This window comes from Rhinolophus hipposideros (assembly GCF_964194185.1).
Source record: "Rhinolophus hipposideros genome assembly, chromosome: 1".
Lineage (NCBI taxonomy): Eukaryota > Metazoa > Chordata > Mammalia > Chiroptera > Rhinolophidae > Rhinolophus > Rhinolophus hipposideros.
Genome location: NC_138047.1, coordinates 23,427,131 through 23,453,047, shown reverse-complemented (window position 1 = coordinate 23,453,047; position 25,917 = coordinate 23,427,131). Strand labels below are relative to the sequence as shown.

Below are 25,917 nucleotides of genomic sequence, written 5' to 3'. Positions count from 1 at the left end.
TAATAAGCTGCCTTTTTATCAATGAACTATTAATGCTCTATTCTAAGGTCAATCCTTTAATTTGTACACTAAATCTCACAACATTGCCCCAGCAATTGTCTCTAATTTTTTCCTCTACTGGATGTTTTATTAGTACACTAAGATTCTTCAGTGGCCCCCATCTTTAAAAACAGAAAAAGAAAGAAAAAATTACCCTTTCTTTTAACCCATATCCTACTCCAGCCATAGTTTTGTTCTCTACTCCCCTTTTATAGTAACATTCCCCTAATAAGAGTTTGTCAGTTACTGCCTTCACCTCTTTGCCTCCTATTCTTTTAAACCCATCCAATCAGAAGTCCACTGAAACTCTCAAAAAGATCAATGCAAACACTTTTTCACTTGGCTTTCAGGCGAAATACTCTCTCTAGGTTCTCTATTCCACTGGCTGCTCCTTCTCAATCTCCTCTGCTAGTTCATCTTCAAGCTCCTGACTTCTAAACATCTATTACCACAGGACCAATCAGAAAGCTATCCCTTTCTGTCTATAGCAGAGGTGGACAAACTTCCTGCTGGTGAATCTCACCACATCCATTCCTTTACACAATGCCCATGGCTGCATTTGCACTACACTGGGAGAGCTGAGTATTTGCCAAAGACCCTGTGGCTGCAAAGATGAAAATATTTACTCTCTACCCCTTTGAAGAAAGTCTGCAAACCCCTGGTCTTGATTCAATTTCTATTTCTATAAAGTCTGAATGAAATCTAGTCTCATGGTTTTAAATTTAAATTCACTCTATGTGTTGATGACTCCAGCCCAAGCATAGCATCGGCTTACTCCATTTGGTGCCCTAAACAGGATTCTCAGATATAAGACAACCAAAACACAAACTCCCAATTCTCCCCACAAATCAAACCTTTTGTTCTATAGTCTTTATCTCAATACATGACAATTTCAGCTTACAGATGCTTAGGCTGAAAATCTTGGGAGTCATTCTTCCAGGTCATCAGCTGATTCTTTCAAAATACTTCCAGAAAATACATCACTTCTAGTGTATCATCCTAACCCAAGCCGCACTGTCTCTCACCTTTGGCAATGCAATAGTGTCCTAAGTGACTGATCTTCTGCTTCTCTTATTCACATAGATTAAGTCATTCAGTATCCTCCAATGGCTTTTCATCTTACTCAGAATAAAAGCCTATAAATCCTTTCCAAAGCCTACGAAGCCCTGCACAATCTGGTCCTTGCTACCTATGAGATCTTTCATCACTTCCCTATTCAAAAAACACCAGTGCTATCTTGTTCAAACACATCACGCATACTCTGACCAAAAGGCCTTGACATTTACTGCTGTCTACCTGGAATATACTTCCTTCACCCCATATTCATATGCCCACCTTCCTCATTTCTATATAGCAAACTTGTATTTCTATATAGTAGCTCATTCTTCCCAAGATTATCTTATTTTCTCTTATTCAGCTCTATTTTTCTGTGAGGCAGTACTTTTCTCTAACTTGTGTATTAGTTTGTTCATTATCTATCTCTCCCAAGAGTGTCAGTTTCTAACGGGCAGATTTAACTGTCTTAATGTCTGCAATATCCAGGGTGCCTGGCACACAGTAGGTCCTCAATATATTTGTGCATGCTCTATCAATCTCTCACGGTCCCCCCCTAATGTTTTACTTTACACATTCCACCTGTTATAAAGTTTCCCCGAAATTAAGACCTAACTGGAAAATAAGCCCTAGCATGATTTTTCAGGATGACATCCCCTGAACATAAGCCCTAATGCGTCACTTGGAGTAAAAATTAATATAAGACCCGGTCTTATTTTCCGGGAAACACAATATCAACAAATTCATCTTGATTTGTACCAATGTACTACATAGTCTTCACTGTACAATTTTCTGATATTTTCTAACCTTTCACTTCTAGGTGTCTGCCAATTATATCAACTAAATACTACAGTGTATACAAATTATGTTCCACTTTTTTGCAAAGTGTCTTTATTCCCCAAGACAGTCCCACTTTGGGATTTCTTGAACTTCTTGAATGTACCACATTTTAATTATTCTGAAGCAAACTCATTATTTTAGTGGCTTTCATTAATATCAATAATTATAGTCTTTGACACAATGAAGTGTAATGATGAGAACCAAAAAGAAGAATGGAAAATTGTGAACTTAACAGAGGTTGGTTTGTTTACATAAAACTTTTTATAATTTATGTGTATAAGAGTCGATTGCTGCACACAGCATTGAAAAAAAAGTAATGTGGCAGCAGGAAATAAATGAAAAATAATTTCAGAGATAAATTTTTATCTCTAAGAAAGACCTTGCTAAATCTCAGATACTTTATGTAGGTAATGATAATACTGTATGACATTAATACAGTTTTATAATAGTGTTATACTGCCTCAATATGCAATTTTACTGGCATGAAAATGCATTCAATTATGCAAGATGGTTTATTAGTCTATTATACAGGTATTCAAGTTAATTTCTAAACGCCTCAGGGTATAACATCCATTTTTGAATAGAAAATGACTGCTTCAAGTTAAATAATCTTGACTTATGCAGCCTTGTCAGAAGTGTAACCAAAGTATGCAACTACTAGTCTCAAATATTCAGGACAATCTCCATCTTAAAACCGAACAGATTAAAATGGCAAAGTTCTCACTAGCAGGGAGAAAAAACACACAGCTTTCCTCAACCCAAAATAACCCACTCACATCCAGGCTAAAAACTTGAGTTAATATAAACCAGTTCACAATTATTGTAACAAATACCAAAATTTTTTTGATAACACTAAGAGACATTTCCCTAGAAAGCAGGGGTTTGTAAAAATATGTTTTCGTATGTATATTTCTGTGGTTTAAACCAAAGAATATTCCCAATGTTCTCTAGTGTAATCCTCAAGTGACAAAAAAAAATTAGAAAGTCCTTGAGTACTGACACTAAGAATTAGAAAGTCCTTGAGTACTGACAACTCCAAATGGATCCACCCTATTCCACCCCAAAACATGTTGTTACTTGCCTCCAGGAAAAAAATGAAGGATACTGCTGCAGATTTAAAGGGCCCAGGTTCTCTTAGCATCAGTGTTTTAAGTTATAGTTTTTCTTTTGAGTTTTAAATATAGTCAAATTAATTTTAAGCTTTAATATTTATCCAAGATTTTCTGCCACTAATCATGCCATGGAATTCTTCCTCTACTCCATTATAACTCTATCATTCATATAGCACAAAGCAGTGGTTGTCAAAACTTTTATGTGCATCAACATGACTTTTCGGATCATGTTAAGTACATGCACACATCCAGGTATCACCACCCAGAGCTTCTGAATCAGTTGGTCTTGTGTGGGACTGAGTGGCATTTTTAAACACGCCAAGTGATTTGGGACAAGTGGTCCATGAACCATACTTTGAAAAACAATGGTACATGTTTCTGACCATGGGGGGAAAAAAAACAAAAACAGAATGTTTCTCTAAAATATAATGAACATAGTTTTCTCTGAAATATACTGTAATATGTTCTAAAGAACACTGACAAATTGACAAGACTTAAGATTACTGGCAGTATATTTTATAGTGTATTTTCACTTTTTGTTCAAGAAAGCCCATCCCTCTTTTAATCCTAAATTACTGCACTGGATTTAGTCTTTAAGATTAGATATTTAGTCCTCCGACGGGAGAAAATATTTATAAGAAACCAAGCATATTTGAACAATCTGTTGCTGCTTTGAGTAAGGGTCGTAGTACAAACGTGCATACCACAGACGTCACTGCAATCCTTTTGATTATTCAATTCATTCAATGTTATTCTTAGTCACCCATTTTATGTATCATTGTCAAACTACCTAAATGATAGAAAATAGCTGAGATATCCAGTGAACAGGAAGAGCAAAGACAGAGATGTGAGGCAGGAATGTGCCTGAAATGCTCCAGGAACTACAAGGAGGTCTGTGTGACTGAAGTGCAGCAAGAGTAGACTCTATAGAGAGTAAGGTCAGAGAGATAACAATAGAGGGTGTAACAAATTACATAGGGCCTGTGGGCTTTTGTAAGGACATTTGAGAGGTCTGAGCAATGGAGTGACTTGATATGATTGCCGCTTTGAGAATAAACTAAAGAGCTGGAAAGTAGGAAAGCAGAAAGACCGGTTAGGAGGCCCAGATTATTAGCCTGTGCCACTGAGAGGCTGCAGTTTCTATTTAACAAAATGCAGAAGGCTGTGGGAAAAGCAGGTTTGAGAGGGAAACATGAGAAGCTCAGTTCTGGACATTATAATGTAATCATCATAAACGGTTATATGTGATAATAGACGTGCTAACTAATCTAGAGTGGAAATTGGGAGGTTAGAGGAAGTAACTTTTAAATTGAAGCCTGAAAAATAGGAAGGAATTAACTAGGCAAAAGGGGCAGGAGGAGAGATAGTATTCAAGAAGGAAACAGCATGTGTTAAGTTCCCATGAGTGACGAAACTCATTATCTTCAAGGAATTGAAGCATGTAGGAGGGCTAAAAAAATACAAAGAGATGTAGCAAGCTGTCCACTAGAAACATTTGAACTTTATCTTAAGGGCAACTGGAAGACAAAGATTTTTACACAAAGAATGAGAAAATGTGCTCTTCCTCTTAAGAGGTGATTCTGGTGTGAGGAATATCTGGAGGTAAGGAAGCAGCAGTATGCTTTAATTCCGGCAAAAGACAATGGTCTGAGCTAGGGAAAAAAAAATGAATCCATTCAAGAGCTATTTCGGAGGCAAGATCTAAGAGACTCATAAGTGGATATTGGGGATAAGGTAGAATAACGGTATTAAGAAAGTCAAGAATCAACCAAAATAAAGGAAACCAAGATACGAAGAGAATCTAAGCTCATGAAACCAAGATACGAAGAGAATCTAAGCTCATAAAACCAGTAAGTGGACAATGAGCATGCTTCCCCCACACCTCAGTGCTCATTCCATTCCACAGCTATAAAAACCTATACAGTACAAAAAAGTATTGACTCATGCTAGGTAACTGCATTTTGAAAACTCCACTTTCACCAAAAATAGCCAAATTTAGGTATTAACATTTACACTATACTCACATACTTTAAACTTAAAACCAGCAATGACTCTTCCCTCAATCTTAAATCCCACTATATAATTGCCTTTGTTTTATAATACTCTAAGTATATCATCTATTCAGTAAAAATCAGAAAAGGCTGTACATTTAAAATACAAAGAATACCCAAGAATTTCTGGAATATAAAATTAGTATCTCTTTCATATTTTTAAAGTAAACTCACCAGAAACTGGTATTTGACCAATAAAGTTTTAAATATTTACTACTCAGTATTTTGAAGCAAAATGAAATGTTTCCCAACTTAGAACAATAAATACTGAATTTGGTGGGCAATTGAAGACTTAAATTGGAAGCTGTACTGACAAGCTTACAAACTAAACCACTTTTTATATAAACAAAATTGATTTTTACAGTATATACAGTATATACAGTAAAAACTTTAGGACTTCTGCTTATAATCTTGAAAATTTTCAACCTATTTCTCAATTTAAGTTAATAAGCACAGAGAAAACTATCACGCTGTTCTACTCTTCTCTATATAGCAATGAAAAAAAAAAAGCTAAACATTGGTGGGAAATATTCCAAAGGTCCCCACACAAACAAAAGAAGCCATACATACTGTACTATACTTTTGGCAAGGAGAAATTTAGTTACTATGGAAAGGCAGAACACACAGCAAACATATGAAAGCATAAATTAAAGCATGAAAATCAGAAAGTTCTCCCACACACATCTCAAGCCATTTATTTGGAAAGGACGTTGGAAATTATCAATTCAATCCTGTTGAAAAAAAGAAGGAACAAAAAAGCAGCAGCCAAGAAGATACATGACCTGCCCATAGACAAAAAGCTAATAACCAGCAAAACAAAAACTACAACATCCACATCCAAGACTGGTGTTCTTTGCACCGTACATTTTCTCACCTTAATTCTTGTTAACAAATTAACAACAATCTATCTCTAGCAGGGTACCATCCTAAAAGATACATATATCCAAACCCAAACAGGAACTTGCTTACAATTAGAACAGTCAATATTCAAAGAGTTCTGGATCTATGATTCAACTTTTCTTTCAGGTTTTAAATTTTATTTGGTAGTAGTTCCTTAACCTGATGCTTTGACATGTGCATTAAAAACCCAGAGTTAACCAAGAAGGGTCTTCTAAAATAACACTACACAAAGCAGATCTCTATATGCTTCCCTGCCTTTCACCATTGATACCAATCTTAATGATACTGAAAGGATTACAGAAATACTAAAGTGCTACAAAGAATTTCAGAAGGGTGTCAGTCTGTTTTATAGGCCACAGCACAGCCTCTGTGTAGACTATGAAAAGCTATGGGTTGCTCTGAAAGCAACGGCGTGCCGCCTCGGCACTCGATTGCCATGATGTGTAACCTGTGTCGTGGACAGGAAGCCACTGTCAGGACAGAATATGGAGAATGGTTTCCTACAGGCAAAGGTGCCAGATAAGGGTGCATTTGATCTCCTTCTTTGTTTAATCCGTGTGTAAAAAAACATCAGGAAAATCAGGCTAGACTTAAGAGAAAAGAGGAGTGAAAATTGGTGGAACTGGAATAGCAAAAACTTAAAATATGCAGACGACACCATCTTAATGGCAGAAAGTAACAATGACTTGAAACTGCTTGTGATGACATTAAAAGAAAGTGCCAAAGCAGGATTCATTTAAACATCTTGTTAAAAAAGATTTTGCTTATCTTGGTTCAGTCAAGTAAAATGGAGCCTACAGAGAAGGCTGAAACTCAAAAGGGCAGCAATAGAAGAATTAGGAAAGATTACAAAAGCAAAAATGTGTCATTAGACACCAAGGCTAAGGTCATCCATACCTCATATTTCCAATTACTACGTAGGGATACAAAAGTTGGACACTGAAAAAGTCTAAAAGGAAAAAATGGATTCATTTCAAATATGGTGTTAGAGGAGAGCTGTACAGATACCCTGGACTGACAGAAAGATGAGCAAGTGGGTCCGAGAGCAAATTAAATTGCTGAAATATCACTGGAAGCAAAAAGACAAAACTGAAGTTGCCCTACTTCAGACACATCATGAAAAGGCAGGGCTCTTTGGAAAAGACATTAATGCTGGGAAAAACAGATGGATTGACTTCATAAAAGAAGCCACAGGCATAAGTCTGCAGACACTGCCTAAGGCTCTGAAGACAGGACACTGGACATCACAGTGTTGCCAGGAATCAGAGCTGATTCAAGGCACGTAACATACTCACAAAGAAGAGACAGGGCTAGCAAACCAAACCTAAATACCATTCTGACCAATAAGCCTGACTTTGCCCACGTGACTTGATCAATTATGAGCCTAGAGGAAAATCCATAATACAATGCATCGTTCCAACATCTACAAAAATACAGTCATGCTTTTTTTAAAGCCGGCGGATAGCTTTTTAAGAAACCACACACTGAATAAACACTGAGAAAAAATTAGAAAGGTGACAAATAATGTAATGATTTTTTTTAAAAATTAAACATTAGAATACTTATAAAGAAAAGTAAATACCAACCTGCAAAGCATTCACCTTAAGAAGTCTCCGATGATGTCAATTCTCAAAACATGTATTACTCCTCTTTGAGAAACCATTATAGAGCCTGTAACATATTCACTCAAATGTCTTGAGCTAATGTTTTAATCATTAAAGATGGGTTTGACTATTAAAAATAATACATAATTCAATGGAAACAAAAGTAAATATAGAAGGAAAATTGGCTAATATTGTTTCAGATCAAAACCAAAATGCGATTGAAAAGAAACAACAATCGGTTACTGCAGCTCTCGAATTTTTAACAAAATGTGAATTCAACCCCAATGGCTTCAAAAGGACCACTGCATAGTTGAAATAGTTTAGTCTTTCAATGAGTTTACTTTGAAAAGTTATGGTTTTATTGTCAAAATGGACAAGTTCAAGAGCTATCAAATATGCCCTGTTATTGTTGCATTCTTTGTTTCCTGATACAAATTATCTTCAGTTACACTTTAGTCACTTTTAGGAACAATGAATCACTAATTAAAAATAATCAGTGCAGCGATTCTCAAGGGTAAAGAAAATGGAGCACCACATGTTAAGAATTTCTAGGGAAATTCTTAATTTCAATAAGCTTGAAAAACCTTCTTGGTTATTCAAAAACAAAACAAAAAACTCAAAAAACCAACCGATTATTCTGCTTAACATACTATTTGCTTCCAGTGGTATTTCAGGCTTATAGAAAGTAAAACTATAAAAATCTCATTAACTAGTGAGGCATAGATTTAAGAGAATTTCAGAAACAATGATTTAGGAAAGGAGCAGTCAAAATTACTAAAGAAGGCTGTAGAATTTTAAATGTCATTCTATTATTTAAATTACATATAATAGTTTATAGGATTATAACAAAGCAACATCTACTAGTCTAACTATCAAGACCACTTAAGGGATTGGTAATAATGTGCTGGAATTAACATATCAATTATGTACACAATTTTTTTAAAAAGTTTATACTGTTCTCCCTGAAAGCCTGCATAAAGTATTTGCTTCCTTCATAAATAGTACAAAAGCAACTTAAACTATTTTAGGAATTCTAGAATAGTAAATTATTTTACTCTTAACTGTACCTGAAAAATTAACTTTCAATTGAAACCACTTAATTCTCTGAAGACTACTAGCACTCACCTGTTTTTGACATGTACTAGATATTTAAAATGGCATATGAGACATTAATTTAACATTACCGAGCACCTATATTTATATGCCAAGTCCTGGTACAATAAAAATTAAAACATAGTCTCTGCCTTCTAAAAGCTCACCGTAGAGCAGGCAAACCATGTATGTAAATAATTACAATTTGCTGTAAAAGAGTTGTAACAGAAATAGGTTCAAGGAAGGCATCACACAATAAAGAACTGAGGTCTTGAAGGATTAAGAGGTTTGCCAAGAAAAAAGATAGGGTAGAAGTGGAGAGGACAGTTTTGGTTATGAAAACACAAAACGACAACATCATTTGGTGTTCTAGGACTGGGTAAGCAGTTTTACATAATTGCAGTATAGAAGAGAACGTAGTTAAGAAAAGAGAGATGTTTGGACTCTTGGCAATGGTGACTCAGAGATTTTAAATTATTCAAATCTTCAAGCTATATTTACAAGCAGAAATCTATTTTGAGATGCTTGCTTTCCAGCATAAACATAACTGTTTTCATTTCAGCGTCTTCTATGTACACGAGACAGGAAGATTTCCCAGATAAGCATGGGAAAGTAGGGAGGAAAACTCATATATTTGGACAATTACGTTGCCAACAGAACATAATAAAGACCTATAAAAGTCAGGCTTTAAGGGTTAATGAAGGGATTGTGTTTAAATTCATAGCCTAAAAATCAGCAATGGATAAAGAATGAGACAATAATCTATTAAAAGGATACTGCAATAGTTAAGAAAAGAGCAATGAGGTCTAAACACAGGAGAAAAGGAGAAACCATCAAGTATGACTTTCCCAGCATTAACCAGTACAGGGAATACTCAAGTTAGAAATAGATTTTAGGAAGGTACCTACGGACCACCCACCATATGAAACATGCCCAATAAGCAAAAAGATACGTGGGCCTGAAAAATCAAAGGACAGGGTTTGCAGAATGAGGAGCAACAAGGACTCAGCGCCAGGAATGTGATTAAAACAATAGCATAGTAAAGAAAACTAAAATCATGAAAAATCAAAAACCTACCAACAACAACGGACAAAGCACCTGAAAGGACTTAACGTCAAGTAAAATTAGTACTGAAAGGTTTTCAGTGGTAACCAAGAGATTAGCAACTGCAAAAAGAAATGGCAATAGTAAAAAGCATTAACAGCAATGGGCTAAATTTAAGTAAGATTAAAACTTGAGTTTCTTAGTTGCACTGGCCACATTTCAAATGTTCAATAGGCAGATGTGGCTAGTGGCTACCATAATGTACAGCTCAGATGCTGAACATTTAAAACCACATCAACATTCTACTGCAAAGCAGCTTAGACTCTCATTCCCAAATATGAGCAATTACAAACAGCACACATCCCAGGAACCCAATAACATGAAAGTGATGCACCAAACTCAAACAGAAAACTTTCTGATGAAACATTTGACATGAAAAAAAACAAAATATACTTTAAATTCTCAGAGTATTTCTATTAAATTGGATTCATAAAATTACAAGACGTAATAAAAATTAAAAGTACTAGATCGTCCAAAATAGAGCTTTCAATAGGTGGATGAAATGAACACAGCTTAAAATATAATTAGTGTGAAGAACATGGTAAGGGATTCTCCTCAGAGTAAAATGTATTCTGAAAAAAGATCACACTTGCAGTGAGAGACTGGTAAAGTGTTAGATCTTAGGATAAAGAAAAAATTCTAAAGGCTCTCAAGTTGTATGGGAGAACACAGGAAAGTTAAGAGATACACTATAATGGATAAGCTACCTTTATAAGTAAGAACTAGGTTTGATACCATCCTTCCCACCTGCAACAATGAATAATAATAAATTTTAAATTATTTCAGGAAAAAAGTTTTCAATAAACAACAAAGAATCACAATAAACTAAGTATTCAACAAAAGAAATTAGGGCCAAAGAAGAACCCAATAAAAACTTAAAAATAGGGCAGCTGGTTAGCTCAGTTGGTTAGAGCTCTGTGCTAACACCAATGTCGCTGGTTCGATCCCCACATGGGCCAATGAGCTGTGCCCTCCACAACTAGATTGAAAACAACTGCTTGACTTGGAGCTGATGGGTCCTGGGAAAACACACTTAAAATAAGTACAAATTTATAAAAACAAAAATCACTTAAAAATAAATAGAAAACAGAGTTCTTTTTAGCTTCTATAAAAAGTACCAATACCGGGGCAGGCCCGGTGGCTCAGGCGGTTGGAGCTCCATGCTCCTAACTCCGAAGGCTGGCGGTTCGATTCTCACATGGGCCAGTGGGCTCTCAACCACAAGGTTGTCAGTTCAACTCCCGGAGTCCGCAAGGGATGGTGGGTTCCGCCCCCTGCAACTAGCAACAGCAAATGGACCTAGAGCTGAGCTGTGCCCTCCACAACTAAGACTGAAAGGACAACTTGACTTGGAAAAAAGTCCTGAAAGTACATACTGTCCCCCAATAAAGTCCTGTTAAAAAAAAAAAAATACCAAGAAATGAGTCTTTGGTTAAGTCTGATTCACAAAAAGCGGAGGAGAGTACAACATTAATACAAGAGAATAATCAAACTGATGACAGATTGAAATATAAATTTTAAACTTTGTATCAATAAACTTTCTAATAAAATATTAAAGGAGGTAGGAAAAAGAAATCAATAACCATAGGAAAAACGGAAAAAGAGCCAAAGTTCTACCACACAATAAGGCAACAAGTTTTACAGATTCAAACACAGCTTTCAAAAATAGATAATTCCTATATTATTCAAACTTTCAGGGCACAAAAGAAATCTTTCTAAATAGTGCTTCATATTTATGGACATAAAGGCAAAAAAGAAAAAAAAAGCTAAATAAAATGTCAGCACACAAAAACCACATACATTATGACCAAAACCAGGGTTTTTTCAATGTTAAAAATATTTAAACATTAAAAAACCTATTACAATTTATTATATCAATAAAGTGAAGAAAATAAAGTGATCAGCTCTCTTAACAGTTAGGAGAAAGCATGAGAGTCAACATCTATTCTGGATACCTTTGGCGAACTAGGAAGAAAATTGCCTTAATTTGTAGTCTCTACCAGAAAACTAAAAGTATTCTTTAATGTGAAACTCTAGAGGTATGTCATTAAAATGCAGAACAAAGATGTCCATTATCAGTACAATGAACATTATTTGAATGCCCATCTTTGGCAATAAACCTATTCAAAAAAAATAAATTTTACCCCAGTGAGAAAATATATTTAAGCACATCCTAGATGTTTTTCAAAAACAAGAGGACTTGCCCCAAGAAGAATATGCTATAAATCTGTAACCTAGGTTGAATATGAACTTAATTTTTTTTACCTACAAAAACAGCAATTTCATATGACTTAATCCAATACATAACTACAGTGAGAAGCTGCAGCAGAAATGCACATTCTACCTTTCATAATGATTGCCCTTCTAATTTTAATAAAGCAATACAACATGCAATTACCAAGAACTACATAAAATGACTATCTTGAACATGCTTTCATTGTTATAAAAATGTCTTCTCTTTGGATACATTCCTACTGGTATTATTTATAAAAATTAAGTAAACCTTTCTGTTTTAAAGTAGAAAATGTGCACAGTTTTTAACTCAAGCCTCTCTACATTATCAAACTAGAAATCAGAAGTTTCCACATTAGTGAAATTTTGCTATATGGGAACCTTACCATGTTTCCCCAAAAATAAGACCTAGCCAGACCATCAGCTCTAATGCGTCTTTTGAAGCAAAAATTAATATAAGACCCAAGACCTGGTCTTATATTACATTAAAATAAGACCGGGCCTTATATTAATTTTTGTTCCAAAAGATGGATAACTAATGGTCCGGCTAGGTCTTATTCTTGGGGAAACACGGTATCAAAATTTCAAACAAGATGAAAACATCAATAAAGAGGTCACCCAATGACAACCACTAATCCAAAAATCGAACTATCTAGGCCCCCACCCCACCATTTCTCTTACATTAGGTTCAAACTTGAGGTCTTCAGCATTTCTAACCATTTGGAATCTATCAAATGGAACCAGAATCTATCTTTCCCTCAAAATATTCTTATCAAATGCAATCTTCTTTAAATTCTACTTCCACCATCTTAATCCAAATTCTAATCACTTCAAATCTATAGTACTTCAAACAGTGCTAATAACATATGGCTTTATATAACCTAATGTTAGCTAAAGTATGCCAAATCAGCACACAAAAGGACAGTTTCAAAGCCTAAATGTATAATGTGCCAATGTGCAAGGGCATAATGGGAAAAAAGTAGTTAATCCCCCAACTGTGCTACTAACATGGTGCTGACAAAGTCCAATTAAATTTAACAGTAAGAATAATAGCACCCAATAGAGTTGTGCTCTAGACTGGCCAGACTTTAATCTTTCCATGCACTACACAGATGAAAATACAGTAAAATAACTTTTCAAATTCCCTGTTTGCTCTAAAAATAACAGTTTAACATTTGAATATTAAAATGAGAACTGTATTTTGAAACCTGTTCTTCCCCCAAATCAAGAACATTCCTAAATTATGAGAGTCAGTATCAAGGACTCACCCACTCCTTGTCAAGGTTCTAACAAACAAAACCAGCCCAAATCAAATCAAAGGGGAGGTTTGAGGGGTTAAGTACTTTGTTCTCCTTTTTCAAAATAATCAACACTGACATTTAATAGTTATATAAAAAAGGAACTATCGTCATTACACAAAAATATATCATTAAAGTTAGTCTACAGTTTTAGAAAGTACAGCCTTATGACCTAACCCTTCACAGTCTTTGTAATTTAAAGGTCACATGGTAAATGAGACTGAGATATCTATGCATACAGTATTAAAGATGAATGCTTTAAAACCCTGATATGGAGCCAATAAGCAGCAGGAACAGACACCTGAGCAAATCATCAGAAAAGGCTGCAGGCAGTCAAGAACACTGCTTCTAATAGCCTATCACATACTGTGTTCCAACTTCCCTAGTTTTTCCCTATTACAAAGAATGTTTTCACGATCAGCACACATTTTTATGAAGTTGAGTCTGCAAAATTATTCTTCAAAAATCAATTATTAAATGCAGAAACACTTGATCACCATCCTCTCCTCATCCAAGCCAAAATATTCCAAATTAACGTATTTTACTAGCATTGCTTTTTGACTACCAGAAAAGGACTGTTTCTGTGAATATAGTACAGGTCAGAACTTTTCAGAAGATGCCAACATTATGCCATGCTCTTCTGGTATACTGTCACACAATTCAGAAGTAATCAAATTTAAACCAAAAGATTAGACCTATGTATATACATCAACCACACATCGTAAGTTTCTTTAAAAATGCAAAATTACTCCTAAGGATCAGTTCAAGAAAACTGCTAACACTTGAAATCAGGCTAAGTATAACAACTCAGGTGAAGGCTATTTTTCAAACAGACAAAAAGCTAACTGTAGTTTACCACTTAGCTGTCTCAAGACGGCTGGCTGGCACAGGACTGAGAGGCTGGGTGGCAGGGGAGAAGAATATGGAGTGCCAAAGACTTTTACCTAAAGCAATAGTGGTTGCTCCAGATACTACCCAAATATATCTTACTGCCCTGTCCAGTTGCTGATATGGTTAGAAACTTCTCTACTGTCTGGCACTCGTTTTACTCTGGGGTATTAGTTGTCCTTGCCAAAGGATACTAAGTTAACTATTTAATGTTTAATTTTAATATTTAATGCATACAAATTGTATTACTATCTGTGAATCAGGAAAGATGACAAGAAAATTCTTTAAAACACACACGCCCAACCCCTCTACTTCTAGATTCCTAATGATAAAACTCATGTTCCGTAATGTCCAGTTCAGAGTGCCTCGTGAGTATTCTTCCTAGATCTGCAGTTTATAAATATCTAAATGAATCCAGTGTTTATTTAAAAATTCAGTTTTCGAGGCTCTATCCCCTATTGCTGATTCACGGTAATTCAAATGGAGTCAGGGCACTTACAGCTTTAAAAGCTTCTCAGATTGATTCTAATAAGCAGCCAAATTTGAGGAAATTACCCTGAGCATGTGTTTTTGTTTCTGAAACCTTACATCTATTCTAAAAATCCCTGAACTGCAAAATCCTGGGTACGAGCGGGTTCCAAGTTAAAATTGCCCTGCAGTCCTTCATGGAGATCACTTGCCAGACTCCCAGTATTTTCCTTCCTAGAGACCTAGAGCTGCTGACCTGACACTAATTCTTCATCAGTCATAGAAGAGTAAACCTATCAATTTACTGTCACAGTATTTCAGAAAAAAAAATTATTCTTCAGAGATACAAGAATATGTCTAAAGCTAGACCGAACAGGGTGATCATATTCTCCAGAACTGTGCTGTCCAACTAATTCAGCAGCCACTAACCACAGTGCCCAGTAAGCATATGAAATGTGGCTAATACAAACTGAAATATGCTATAAGTGTAAAACAATGGATTTCAAAGATATTGCACAACAGAATTGTAAAGAATCTTATGTTTTCTAACTATCAAGTACGTCTTGAAATATCTTAGATATATTAGGTTATATAAAATATACTAAAACTAATTTCAGTTCACTTTTACTTCACTATGACTACTAGAAAACTACATGTGATTTGCATTTGTGGCCCATATTACATTTCCACTGGACAGTGCTCTTCTGGAACCTTGTTACTCAGATGCAGCCAACAACATGGGCACCATCTGGGATCTTGTTAAAAAGGCAGACTAGACTCTTGGGCCCTACCCCAGAACTGCTGAACTAGAATATGCATTTTAACAAGATCTATCTCCAGGTGATTAGTGTAACCATTCAAGTCTGAGAGTCACTGCAATTTCATTTCCCTTAAATCATGACAATCCCAATATTCTTTTGTCTACCCATATACAGAAGCATTATAAGGTGTCAGACACTGTTCTAAGCAACAGTGATACAAGGGGATAAAATCGTTAACAAAACAAACTCACTCCCTGTTCTGATGGAGTTTATACAAAGAAGACAAGGAAATTAACTAAAATACAGTCAGTTCTGCTATAACACTTATTTTGAAAATGCTTTTTTTTTTTTTTAAGAGGGTACAGCTCGCAGTGGCCTACGTGGGGATTGAACCGGCAGCAACCTTGGTGTTATCAGCTCCACACTCTAACCAACTGAGCTAACCTGAAAATGCCACATTTGAGTGCTACTGATGTACCAGGAAACTATTTGAGCACGACACAAATTTCCCACTTACTTATGAGCAATTTCACCTGTGAAACACTAGCTGTACCTAGCTGAACCAAGCTACACAGGAATCCACAAAGCACAAACACACACACCTCAAACATCTGTCAGCTACCCAGTTTGTCGTATGACTTATGAGTCAGATCCATCCACAACTGGTGTTACAACTTTTAGACGCTTATTTCAGAAAACCTTCCTTCCATCACTTTATGACTTAACACACTGCAATCCTTCCAACAGATGCCCAATTCCACAAGTCTATTTCAGGTCTCTGTCAAGATAAAGCGCCACTATTTATTGTATCATTAATGTACTCAATCACTTAATGTTATGTTATGATTTGTGTTAGGTTCCTCTCTTTTTAACATGTCACTGACGATGTGTTTGAATATTGTTCCTCAAAACATTTTCCCCGTAAATCCTGTGGTGCAATTTTGCATAGCGTGGTAACTTTCAGGAACACGTATGTCATGTGACAGCACAATGACTAAGTAACATCAAGTCACATTAAGTACAAGAAAGGAATAAAGCAGTGGAAAGGATAAACAATGATGGTGATGGCTATTTCAGAGTGACCAAGGGTAGGGAAGGCCAATGAGAGGGTGACATTTAAGCAGACACATTACTGAAGTGAGAGAGTACACAAGGACATAAAGATGAACATCCCAGAAAGGAGAATAATGTGCAGCACCCTTGAGACAAGAGCAAACTTCTTCCTGTAGGGCCAGTGTGGACAGAGCAGCACAAACAAGGGAAAGAGTGGTCAGGGAAGAGGCTGAAGAAACAGCCAGACACCAGATTACACAGGGTCTTTTATAGTCCTTCATAAGTAATAGTCATTGGAGGGTTCTGAGCATGAGAGTGATGAGAGCTGACTGGCATTTCACACTGGCTACTGTGTGAAAAAAAAACTGGGTGAAAACAGAAAGGATGCAGGGACACCATTCAGGAGGCTCTTGCAGAATCCAGGTAAAAGAGGTGATCACCAGGACTACAATGGTTATATTTTCAGTCCTGAGAAGTGGTTACACTTGGAGTATAATCTGAAGGTGGAGATAAGCTTTTAAGTACAACACAGATCTATTTCCAGTTTCAACAATAGTAGGCTGAATATTTTCAATGGATTATATACTTTCATCAGTAAAACAGGAATAATCCAATTAACCTATTTCACAGGGTTGTAGAGGATCAGATGAGAAACAATGTTAAAAAGCTTTGAAAATTATGAAGCATATAAATCATAAAAAATAGACTCTTCATAAGATCTATTTTCAAGCCCCAAATAATTGTTTTTGACACGACTGACAAATAGTATCTCCAGTACTTACTATAAAAGCCCAGAACCAAAATCCAGTTATAGATTTAGTCTTACTTACAGAATCCCCATAAAGATGGGGATCACTGGCTCTTCACCCTTTCCATCATCGTAACAAAATGATACATTACATACACCAAAACTACTCTGCATAACAGAATAAAACAATAAACAGATGTTTAACAGAGAGACTATCTAGAATATATAAATTTTCTGTGAATTATGGATCAAAAATCCTAAGTGTGCTACACCAAGAACTTCAAATACATCTTGCACAACTAACAGTTCAATTAAGTCTGCTTTAAGATCAAAGTCAACCATTCCAAATTTTTCTGATTGTGAAATATTAATAAAAATTAGGTCGTAAACAATACATAATAACCACATCTTTAAAAATAACATGTTAAAATTTGATCACTAAAAGACAAATGATGAATGTGTTCAAATATATGCACAAATATTTAGAGCATATGTATTTTCTAAAAATAAGGAAAAAATACTAAAGAGCTGAAACATTGAGAATGGTAATCTGCCAACCTTATTGTTTCTCTTGAAATGGAATACCTGTTTCCTGTGATCTTTTCACTGACCTATGGAAATCCAATGCAAACATATTTGCCGAGATTACTATCTTCCTATAAAGCAGGGATTAATAAAAATAGGTAATATATATCTGTCAATAAACAGAAAATATTTAATATTAATCAATGTTACTGAAATCCAAATTATCAGTAACTTTTAGATTATGTATGAAATTTCCAAGTTGTTTTGAAAACAGGTCTCCTTCCTTGTAAAATATTTGGCAAGCTTTCATGCTAAAACTTATTTTTAAAAGTAAAACACTGACATGTGATAACTTGGTCTAGAACTACACATATACATTGTACCAATGTCAATTCCCTGGCTTTGATACTGTACTATAATTAGGTGAGACGTTACCACTGGAGGAAGTTGGTTGAAACCATTAAGAGGATACAAACAAAAGCACCTTTAATTTGTGCTATAGTAAACACACACCAAGTAAGCTTTCAATATGCCTCATGTTTCATCTCTGACAGTGTATACAATTTACCAGAGTAGAAAGGACTAATTCCTACACTCAGCTGTCACTATTTGTTCAATTTTATACAAGTAAAAAAAGACTTTATGGTATTCCCTCATTTGTGAAACTAAAACAGGGACGCTACCTGTTCTATCTACCTTCCAAGGTCAAAATGAGGATCAAATGAGACTGTTCATTTTTATAGCACTCTTTAACATTACAAACGCAAAGCATATCTCATTTTATTCAAAAACTAGTTATTATTATCCAATGTGAAAAGATTCAAACATTACTAAGTTATATTTTAAAAACTATAAACACCAATTATCCCCCAAATGATCCCTACTGAACAATTCCTTCAAATGTTAATTATAGTAACCTGTTTGAAAATTAGATGAAAATGTATTTCCAAACTTCTCCAGATATGGCTAAATGTCAAGATAAAACTTTTACTGCGCAGCTAAAAACTTTAAAATCTTTAGAAACCATGGGTACCCAAACCACAGCAATTTTCCTTTGCATTCAAAAATATTTGAATGCTAACTAAAGAGCTATGTAAATTCACTAAAGCCCCACAAATCAGAGAACCAATAAGAATATTTTTCAACTAACCAACTGAGCTACCTCTCCTAAAAAGATGTTTCTAACAAGTATTCCAAATATATCACAATAATTTCAGTCAATTCTGAGATGGATGATGAGAAAAATGGAACGATCCCCAAGAGGTTGAAGTTTTCTGGAACAGCTTTACAGAATACCTGGTAAAGACACCCTTCATTCCTCAACTCATTTGTATTATCATCATTCTTAAAGTTACTTAGTAAAATAATCATTAGAACTAGCCCTCAAGAAAAAGTATTTAAACCAAATGGATAAAATTAAAAATCCATAAAATATAAATACAACATGTACTGTATGCTCACTCTTCTGAGGTTTGGATGTCAGCTGCACCTTTAAAAACATGTCTAAGCTATAAAAACCAAATCTCATGATTGTATCTTAATATTCTTGCTTTTGGTCATTTTTAAACAAAAGATTATATGATTTGCAGATGGATCATAGAATACAGAAAAATAATTTGTTTCACCAAGTTAAATAACATTTTAAGTTATATCTCACATAACTTCCCTTAATTCACAATGGAAAATCTCCATTCCCTTTAGTAAATCTAAAAGATAAAAATCTCTCACTTTTTAAATTGTACATACTATGTTACATTAAGTCTTTCTTTAAAGATTTCTTGGAGTGACAGTCCTTCTCTAACCCTAATTTCTAAGTTTTTATAACATACATTACATGCTTTTTTTATACATTACTTCTAAACTGTCACTTTTCAAGGAACTGCACGGTGCCATGAAAGAAATCTAGTAATTACTGAAAAAACCAAACACATCTTACAAGTTCCACATTTGTTTAACTTGCTTTGTAAAATGCAAGCTACAAATCATAGCATGTAGGCACTTATTAGATATTTACTAAAGAAAGTCATTAGATTTTTTTATAATCCTAAATGAAAAAAATAACAAATTTGAAATTAGTTCAATAGTAACCTGTTTTATATTAAGTAGCTACTTATACACACTAAGCACACAGATCATCCAACTCACCTGCATTTGACTTTGGACAACGACTGACTTTACATATATATACACATGTATATGAATATGAATATTTATATTTATTTGAATTCATATTTAAAAATAAAACTCTAAGGCAATACAAATGCCTTTAATAAAATCATACATATGCACTTTTAAAAGCTTAGTTTGAACCTCATATTAACAATAAAACTGTAAAGTATAATGACTAAATACCTAAGTATTAAATGAGAAGAATCACTTTACATCTTTAAAAGACAGAATTATCAAAAATACACTGAACTCCAGAGATCCCACATTTTATGATATTTGTTATATTATTCCTACATAGTATGAAGAAATATGGCAGGTATATTAGAGATAGTATGAACAGGGATGGAGTTATAGTATTAGAATCCATAGGAAGACATGCAAGCAGCTAAAAAGCAAAGTTAGAAAGTAAGGCCTAACTCAGCAAATGACTGAATCAGAAAAATAATAAAGGAATTTCTTACAAATGGACCTGAAGAAACATCAGCAAGCAGATGCAAATAAAAAGGAAACTAAAAGCCTACAAGCAGTATCAAATTCACATAGGAAAATTAAAATCACAATGAAAAAAGCAGCAAAGAAAAAGTAGTTACACCACCACTAACTCTCAAGAGTCAAAAGCTTGAATAGTTTCAAGGCCAGGGTGACATCTTATCTTTACTTCCAGGAATATCACACAATTGTTGGCACCCAGTGGATGCCCACTGTTTGTTGAATGAATAAGCAACGGAATGTTTTGGGATTATTTCACCTGTAAAAGAATTTATCAAGCATGATTCACTATAAGTGTATGAAAGCTTTTCCATCAAGTTTCCTAGAGCACCTAAACTGACTTCTTCCTAAATCTGGGGATAGATGATAGATTAACCAGATCATAATCACTGAAAGAGAACCTAAGATACTTATCTATAAGGAGATGAGGTGTCACATCCTATTTTGTCAGTCACCAAAATTTTCAAAATAAAGCACAGTATGGTACATACAATACCTGCCTTCCAAGAGCTAATATTTGAAATGAAATCCACTACAGAAGAATGGTTGATAACAGTACCACCTCAGACTATACATAACACTATAGAAAATTTACCCACAAAATGAAAAATATTAATAGTCTAAGTAATTTTGCCTAAGAACTTTTCTAATACTTTAATGATCAAACTCACCTGCTGTCACTTACAAACAAAAATATGGTTCAACGAAGTTAATAGCAGTTATAGCTATATTCCAAAGAGAATTATACTTTCCTCCCATACAAAATTTATTCCATATCAGTGCAATCTCCTAACCATTATTAATTTCCTCAACCCAGTAATTATGCACAGAGAAGCATTTCAAACATACCTTACCTACTCTTACAGGTGTAAAACAATTTTAAGGTATAAAAACAATGTTGGCTGATATTTCTAATGTAACATGACGAAACTTAAAAAAACTTAATTTTTTTAACCTGTATACTGTCTCAAAAAACCTACTGTTTTAAATTCATAATTTATCAATAGGATGAGGCCCTTAAAAAGTAAATTCAAGCTGCAACACGGATCTCAAAATAACTTAAGCCAAATAAGCTAAAACCTTTACTTGAAAAGGTGCAAGTTCTTTTCTTAGAAAAATGTCCTGAGTTTCTCTCATTATTATTAAAGCATTTCGTAGACTATATTCATAAATGCATTCTATTATCCGCCATTGGAGTCCATTTTTAGATGCTCAGGTCAGCATCTTATTTATACAATAACTTCTTCAGGAATCAAGTAAATTGACAGAAATAAAATATTTTGATGACATAATTGTATGTCAACATCCACACGCTAGAAATGTTACTGCCACCTACTGTTTTATACAGAGCTATTATTAAAAATAAAAGTATTTTTAAAGTTTCAACAAAAAAGCTACTCACCACCATCCCTCTCTCTAACTCTGTGAATATGCACATTTTTGGCCTTACTGTGACCTGTGCCATCACTATATTTGTTTTCAGGACTATCAGATCTCCGCAACATTTTATTTGGTGGTGAAGGATCTGCGGCGTCTCGCATTTTCTCATGTCTGTGATCACCGCTACTGGGGTGACTCTTCGATGAATACTTAAGTGCCTGTAAAACATCACCCCCCCAAAAAAAGAGAAAAAATTGAAACTTTAAACGTTGCTTCCTAAATTAATTTTATCATAAAATCTGGCTTTTTAACTTCATGAAGTTTTATGAATTTATATCAATAAAATTAAAATTTCCATTTTAAATTGTGCATTTAAGGTATTCAGACAAGACCCACTAGCCTAAATTATTATAAGACTCCTGATACAAATCATAATACCATGTAAAAAAAAAAATTGAAAAAAGTTTTAAAAATCCAGTATATAAAGTATCTTGTAAATACATAAAACCAAACACTTTGGTGCATTAATTCCTCAGTAAAGTTTTCAATAGTTTAACCTAAAGTAGAAAGTGAGTACTACTGTAGTCTATTTCTGCTCTACAACTGATGCAAAGACACAAATACAATGAGCTCAAGCATGTTTCTGCAAACCTGCAGAAGAAAGCATCCGTTTCTCCAATCTTTGATTCAAATAAAGCTTTTCAAACATACCTTACCTACTCTTACAGGTGTAAAACAATTTTAAGGCATACAAAAAATGTTGGCTGATCCTTCTAACATAACATAACGAAACTTAATGCAACTCCTTCACAATAATGGTTTAGTTTTATTCTAACACATATTTAAGATGACCATGATATACCAGTCTTTTACAACGTGTAATTATGTTTTTTAGGGGAGCAGATTCACTCGGGTTTAATCTTTGACATATCCAACTATAATGAAAATGTTTTACACATCAAGGAACCTAGGGTTTCTAACTTGAGCTTTAACTCATGCTAGCCAGTTAAACGATCAGTTTAGAAACCTGCTCTCCTAATCACTAATAACTAGATGTAGAAAGTTATTTACCCCTAGGGTTATCTGATAATTAACCACTTATAAGATTGGCCCTCTGAAAAGAGGCACCACCTGTATCAATTTTTTAAAACTTTACATGCAACAACTGCAGTAAAAAGGAACCCAAAAACCTAAAACCCTCTTACATAAGAATGAATTTTCCAACTATCCAAAGACCTCGATTCCTACAGAAGCAAATCCACTATCTTTCACTAGTAAGGCAATTGTTTGCACAAAAAACAATTGAGAAGGGACCGTGGTTTACAACACACTTAAGAATTGCAAATCAAGGAGTTGTTCCTTCCCAGACCTTTCATCTAATTTTAATACTTTAAACTTTCAGTTCCCGGATACAATACACACGGCTCAGAAATCACCTGTCACCTCACCCTATCGATTCTTCCTCCGACACCCAAATAATCGAGCCAGGTCCTGCCTGGCTGAGAAGGCTTTTTCCTCACACAACTGACCTTCCTCCCGTCACCTGTCAAAACAAGTGACTAAAGCTTGTCGGGGAGCGCTAATGGACCCAAACACAACATTTTAAGGGGGCCCGTGGTGCTTGTTTCGGGTTTGTCGCACCAAAGGGCCTGCAGCGACTTCTGAAGCCTGCGCTCGAGTAGCGGCAGGTCCTCCCTTCCCCCTCCGTCCCCATCCGCCCCTCCAGCCCGGCCTCGGCTGGTACCTGGTAAGGCTGCGAGTCCCCCCTCCGGTCGTGACAGCTGAAAAACAGGAAGAGAGACAGCGACATGAAACATCTCGGGGGGCGGCGGGGGGTTAGAAAACGGGTGCCCCCCCCGCGCCCCTCCCCGCGGGGAACCCACCACCCCGAGCGGCACGGAGCCCGCCCGCAGACAGACACTCGCCGCTCTAAGGCGGTAACGAGGGCGAAACGCCGCGGCCCTCCCCACGCCGCGCCCTCCCCACTCGCTCGGGCCTCGCCGGCTCGCGCGGCCGCTCCTCCTCCCCAGCCCGATCCGGATCAGGGTTAACAACAAAAATGGCGGCTCGGCCAGCACAGATAAGGAGGAACAGCCCCCCCGCCGCCGCCGCCGCCGCCGCCCCCCGCCCGCGCCGCCGCCCGGCCCGAAACGAAAAGCCAATTTACCCATCACTGAGTCTCTGCTGTTTCCTCGCATACATTACCATCAATGCCCGGCCTGTGAGTGTGTGTCGGGGGAGGGGGGAAGGTGGCCGCGAGAGGCGGGCAGGCGGGCGCGCGGGCGGCGGGCGGGCGGGCGGCAGCACCGGCACCAGGGCCCGGCGCGCCCTCGGCGGCTCTCAGCACCTCCCCGTTACTGGCGCCGGCGCTCCCGGGCCATCTCCCTCCGTCCACACCACGCTCACTCTCAGTCCGGGCAGCGGCGCCAACTATACGGCGGCAGCGGCGAACCGGGGGGAGGGGGGCAAGAAGACGCGCCCGGCCCGGCCCCGCGGAGAGCGACTGCCTCCTCCGCCTTCTCCTCCTCTCGCTCCGCCGCCTCCTCCCCTCCTCCCCCCGCCGCCGCCGCTGCCTGGCCCTTCTCCTCCTCCTGCCGCCGCCGCCGCCGCTGGTGCCGCCGCTGCCGCTCCACCAACTACATCCGGGCAACTCGGAGGCTGCGGCCTTCGGCAAAGCTCGGCAGTTTCCGCCGCGCCCCTCCTCTCCCACCCTCGGTCCTCCTCCCCGCCCCGCGCCGCGCCGGAACGCCGCCTTCGGCAAACCTCGGCTCGCCCCGGCCTGCCTCTTCCTCCGCGGCCTGGCTCCCGGCCTCGCGACCCGTCCGCTCTTTCCGGTTACCGCTGCTGTTCTTCACGCTCGCGTCCGGCCACCGCCGTTCCGGTTTAGGGAGAGTCCTGCCTGGGAACCCGCTCGACGCTGGCCCCAGGGGCCCCGGGGTGCGCCGGGAGGGAGCCGCCTTCGGGAGGAGGACGGTGGGGCGCGAGAGAAGCCATCTCGGACTAAATAAGGGAGGCTGCGGCTGCTGCGCGTGCGCCGAGGCGGGGGCGGGGGTGGGGTAGGCTGCCCGCGGGGAGCGCTCCGGCCGCCGGCCCCCGCCCCTTCGGGCTCGGCCCGGGGGGTCGCAAGCCTCTAGGTAGGCGACCGGCGGGCAGGCGGTTCCCGCGGGGCTTCCTCTGGGAGCATCGACGGCAGCTGCCCTCGGGCCGGAAGGGAGCGCGCGGCGGCTCCCTCGGGCCGGCTCTGTGGAGGCGGAACCCGGGCCTGCACCCCAGCCTCCAACTGGACGCTTCGGGCGCCGCCGACGCGCGACGGGCGAGGGCGGCTCGGAGCCCGCGCGGCGGCGTTTTAGAAGTAAGTCACAGCCCCAGAAGCCAGCCAGGACGAACGTGCAGGATTCAGGGCTGTTGTGCCCGAGGCGACAAGGCCTTGCGCTCGCGCGGCTCGGAGGTGGAGGTGGCCGGACCGAGCGGGGAGCGCCGCTCGGCGCGGTGCATTAAAACAGTGGCTGAGCCCGGAGACTTCGGGGGCCGGGGGACTTGGGGGAAGTGGTGCACCGCCGTAGCCGTGGTCCAGATGTTCCACGCGCGGCCGAGCCCTCCCCAGCCTCTCTGTATCTCCCATTTCCTTCTAGTTCCTCTTCCCTGTTGAAGTCCTTTGGTGAAAGGAAGTTCATTTGGCGGTTTGGCGTGCGAATCCGGGCGTAGGTTGTGTTCAATGAAAATGGGGCAGATTGAATTTTATGGACTGCTCCAGGCACAATAGTAACATTGCCATATAGGGATGGGAAAACTGTCACGTAGATAAAAAAAATTAAGTGTTACTTGAGGTTGGTGGTATTCATAATTATTTTTTCTGCTCCTTGCAACATGAGTGAAAAACATCTTAATATAAAGCAAATATACAACTATTGACATAAAACAAAGAGGCAAAATAGGCAACATTCTGCAGAAACAAGACTCCAAAAAACTGTCAAAAAAATAACTGGCTTATTTGGTATCCAACAAATAACAATATTGCTGGAACTAACGAAAGGGCCCTGGGGAAAGGGCCCTGAAATCACGGTTGATTGAAAAATAAATAAATTACATTAACTTTATTTGTCGCATCCAC

General features: G+C 37.8%; 1 protein-coding gene across 7 annotated transcripts in view; it reads right to left on the bottom strand.

Moving 5' to 3' along the window:
- WAC (WW domain containing adaptor with coiled-coil) overlaps positions 1 to 25,261 on the bottom strand; it is an 81,229-nt gene extending 55,968 nt beyond the window's left edge. The window contains exons 1-3 of one of the 7 annotated variants that reach the window (XM_081054754.1): positions 24,570 to 25,261; positions 23,551 to 23,587; positions 21,829 to 22,024 (exon numbers count right to left, since the gene is read on the bottom strand). In XM_081054754.1, the coding sequence (XP_080910880.1) occupies positions 21,829 to 21,967 (139 nt within the window). In that variant the 5' untranslated portion in view covers positions 21,968 to 22,024; positions 23,551 to 23,587; positions 24,570 to 25,261. Of the gene's footprint in view, positions 1 to 21,828; positions 22,044 to 23,550; positions 23,588 to 23,973; positions 24,388 to 24,569 lie in introns of those variants that run through there. The other 6 variants (XM_081054753.1, XM_081054758.1, XM_081054757.1 and 3 more) reach the window with 6 other exon arrangements.
- Between the last annotated feature and the right edge of the window lie 656 nt (positions 25,262 to 25,917).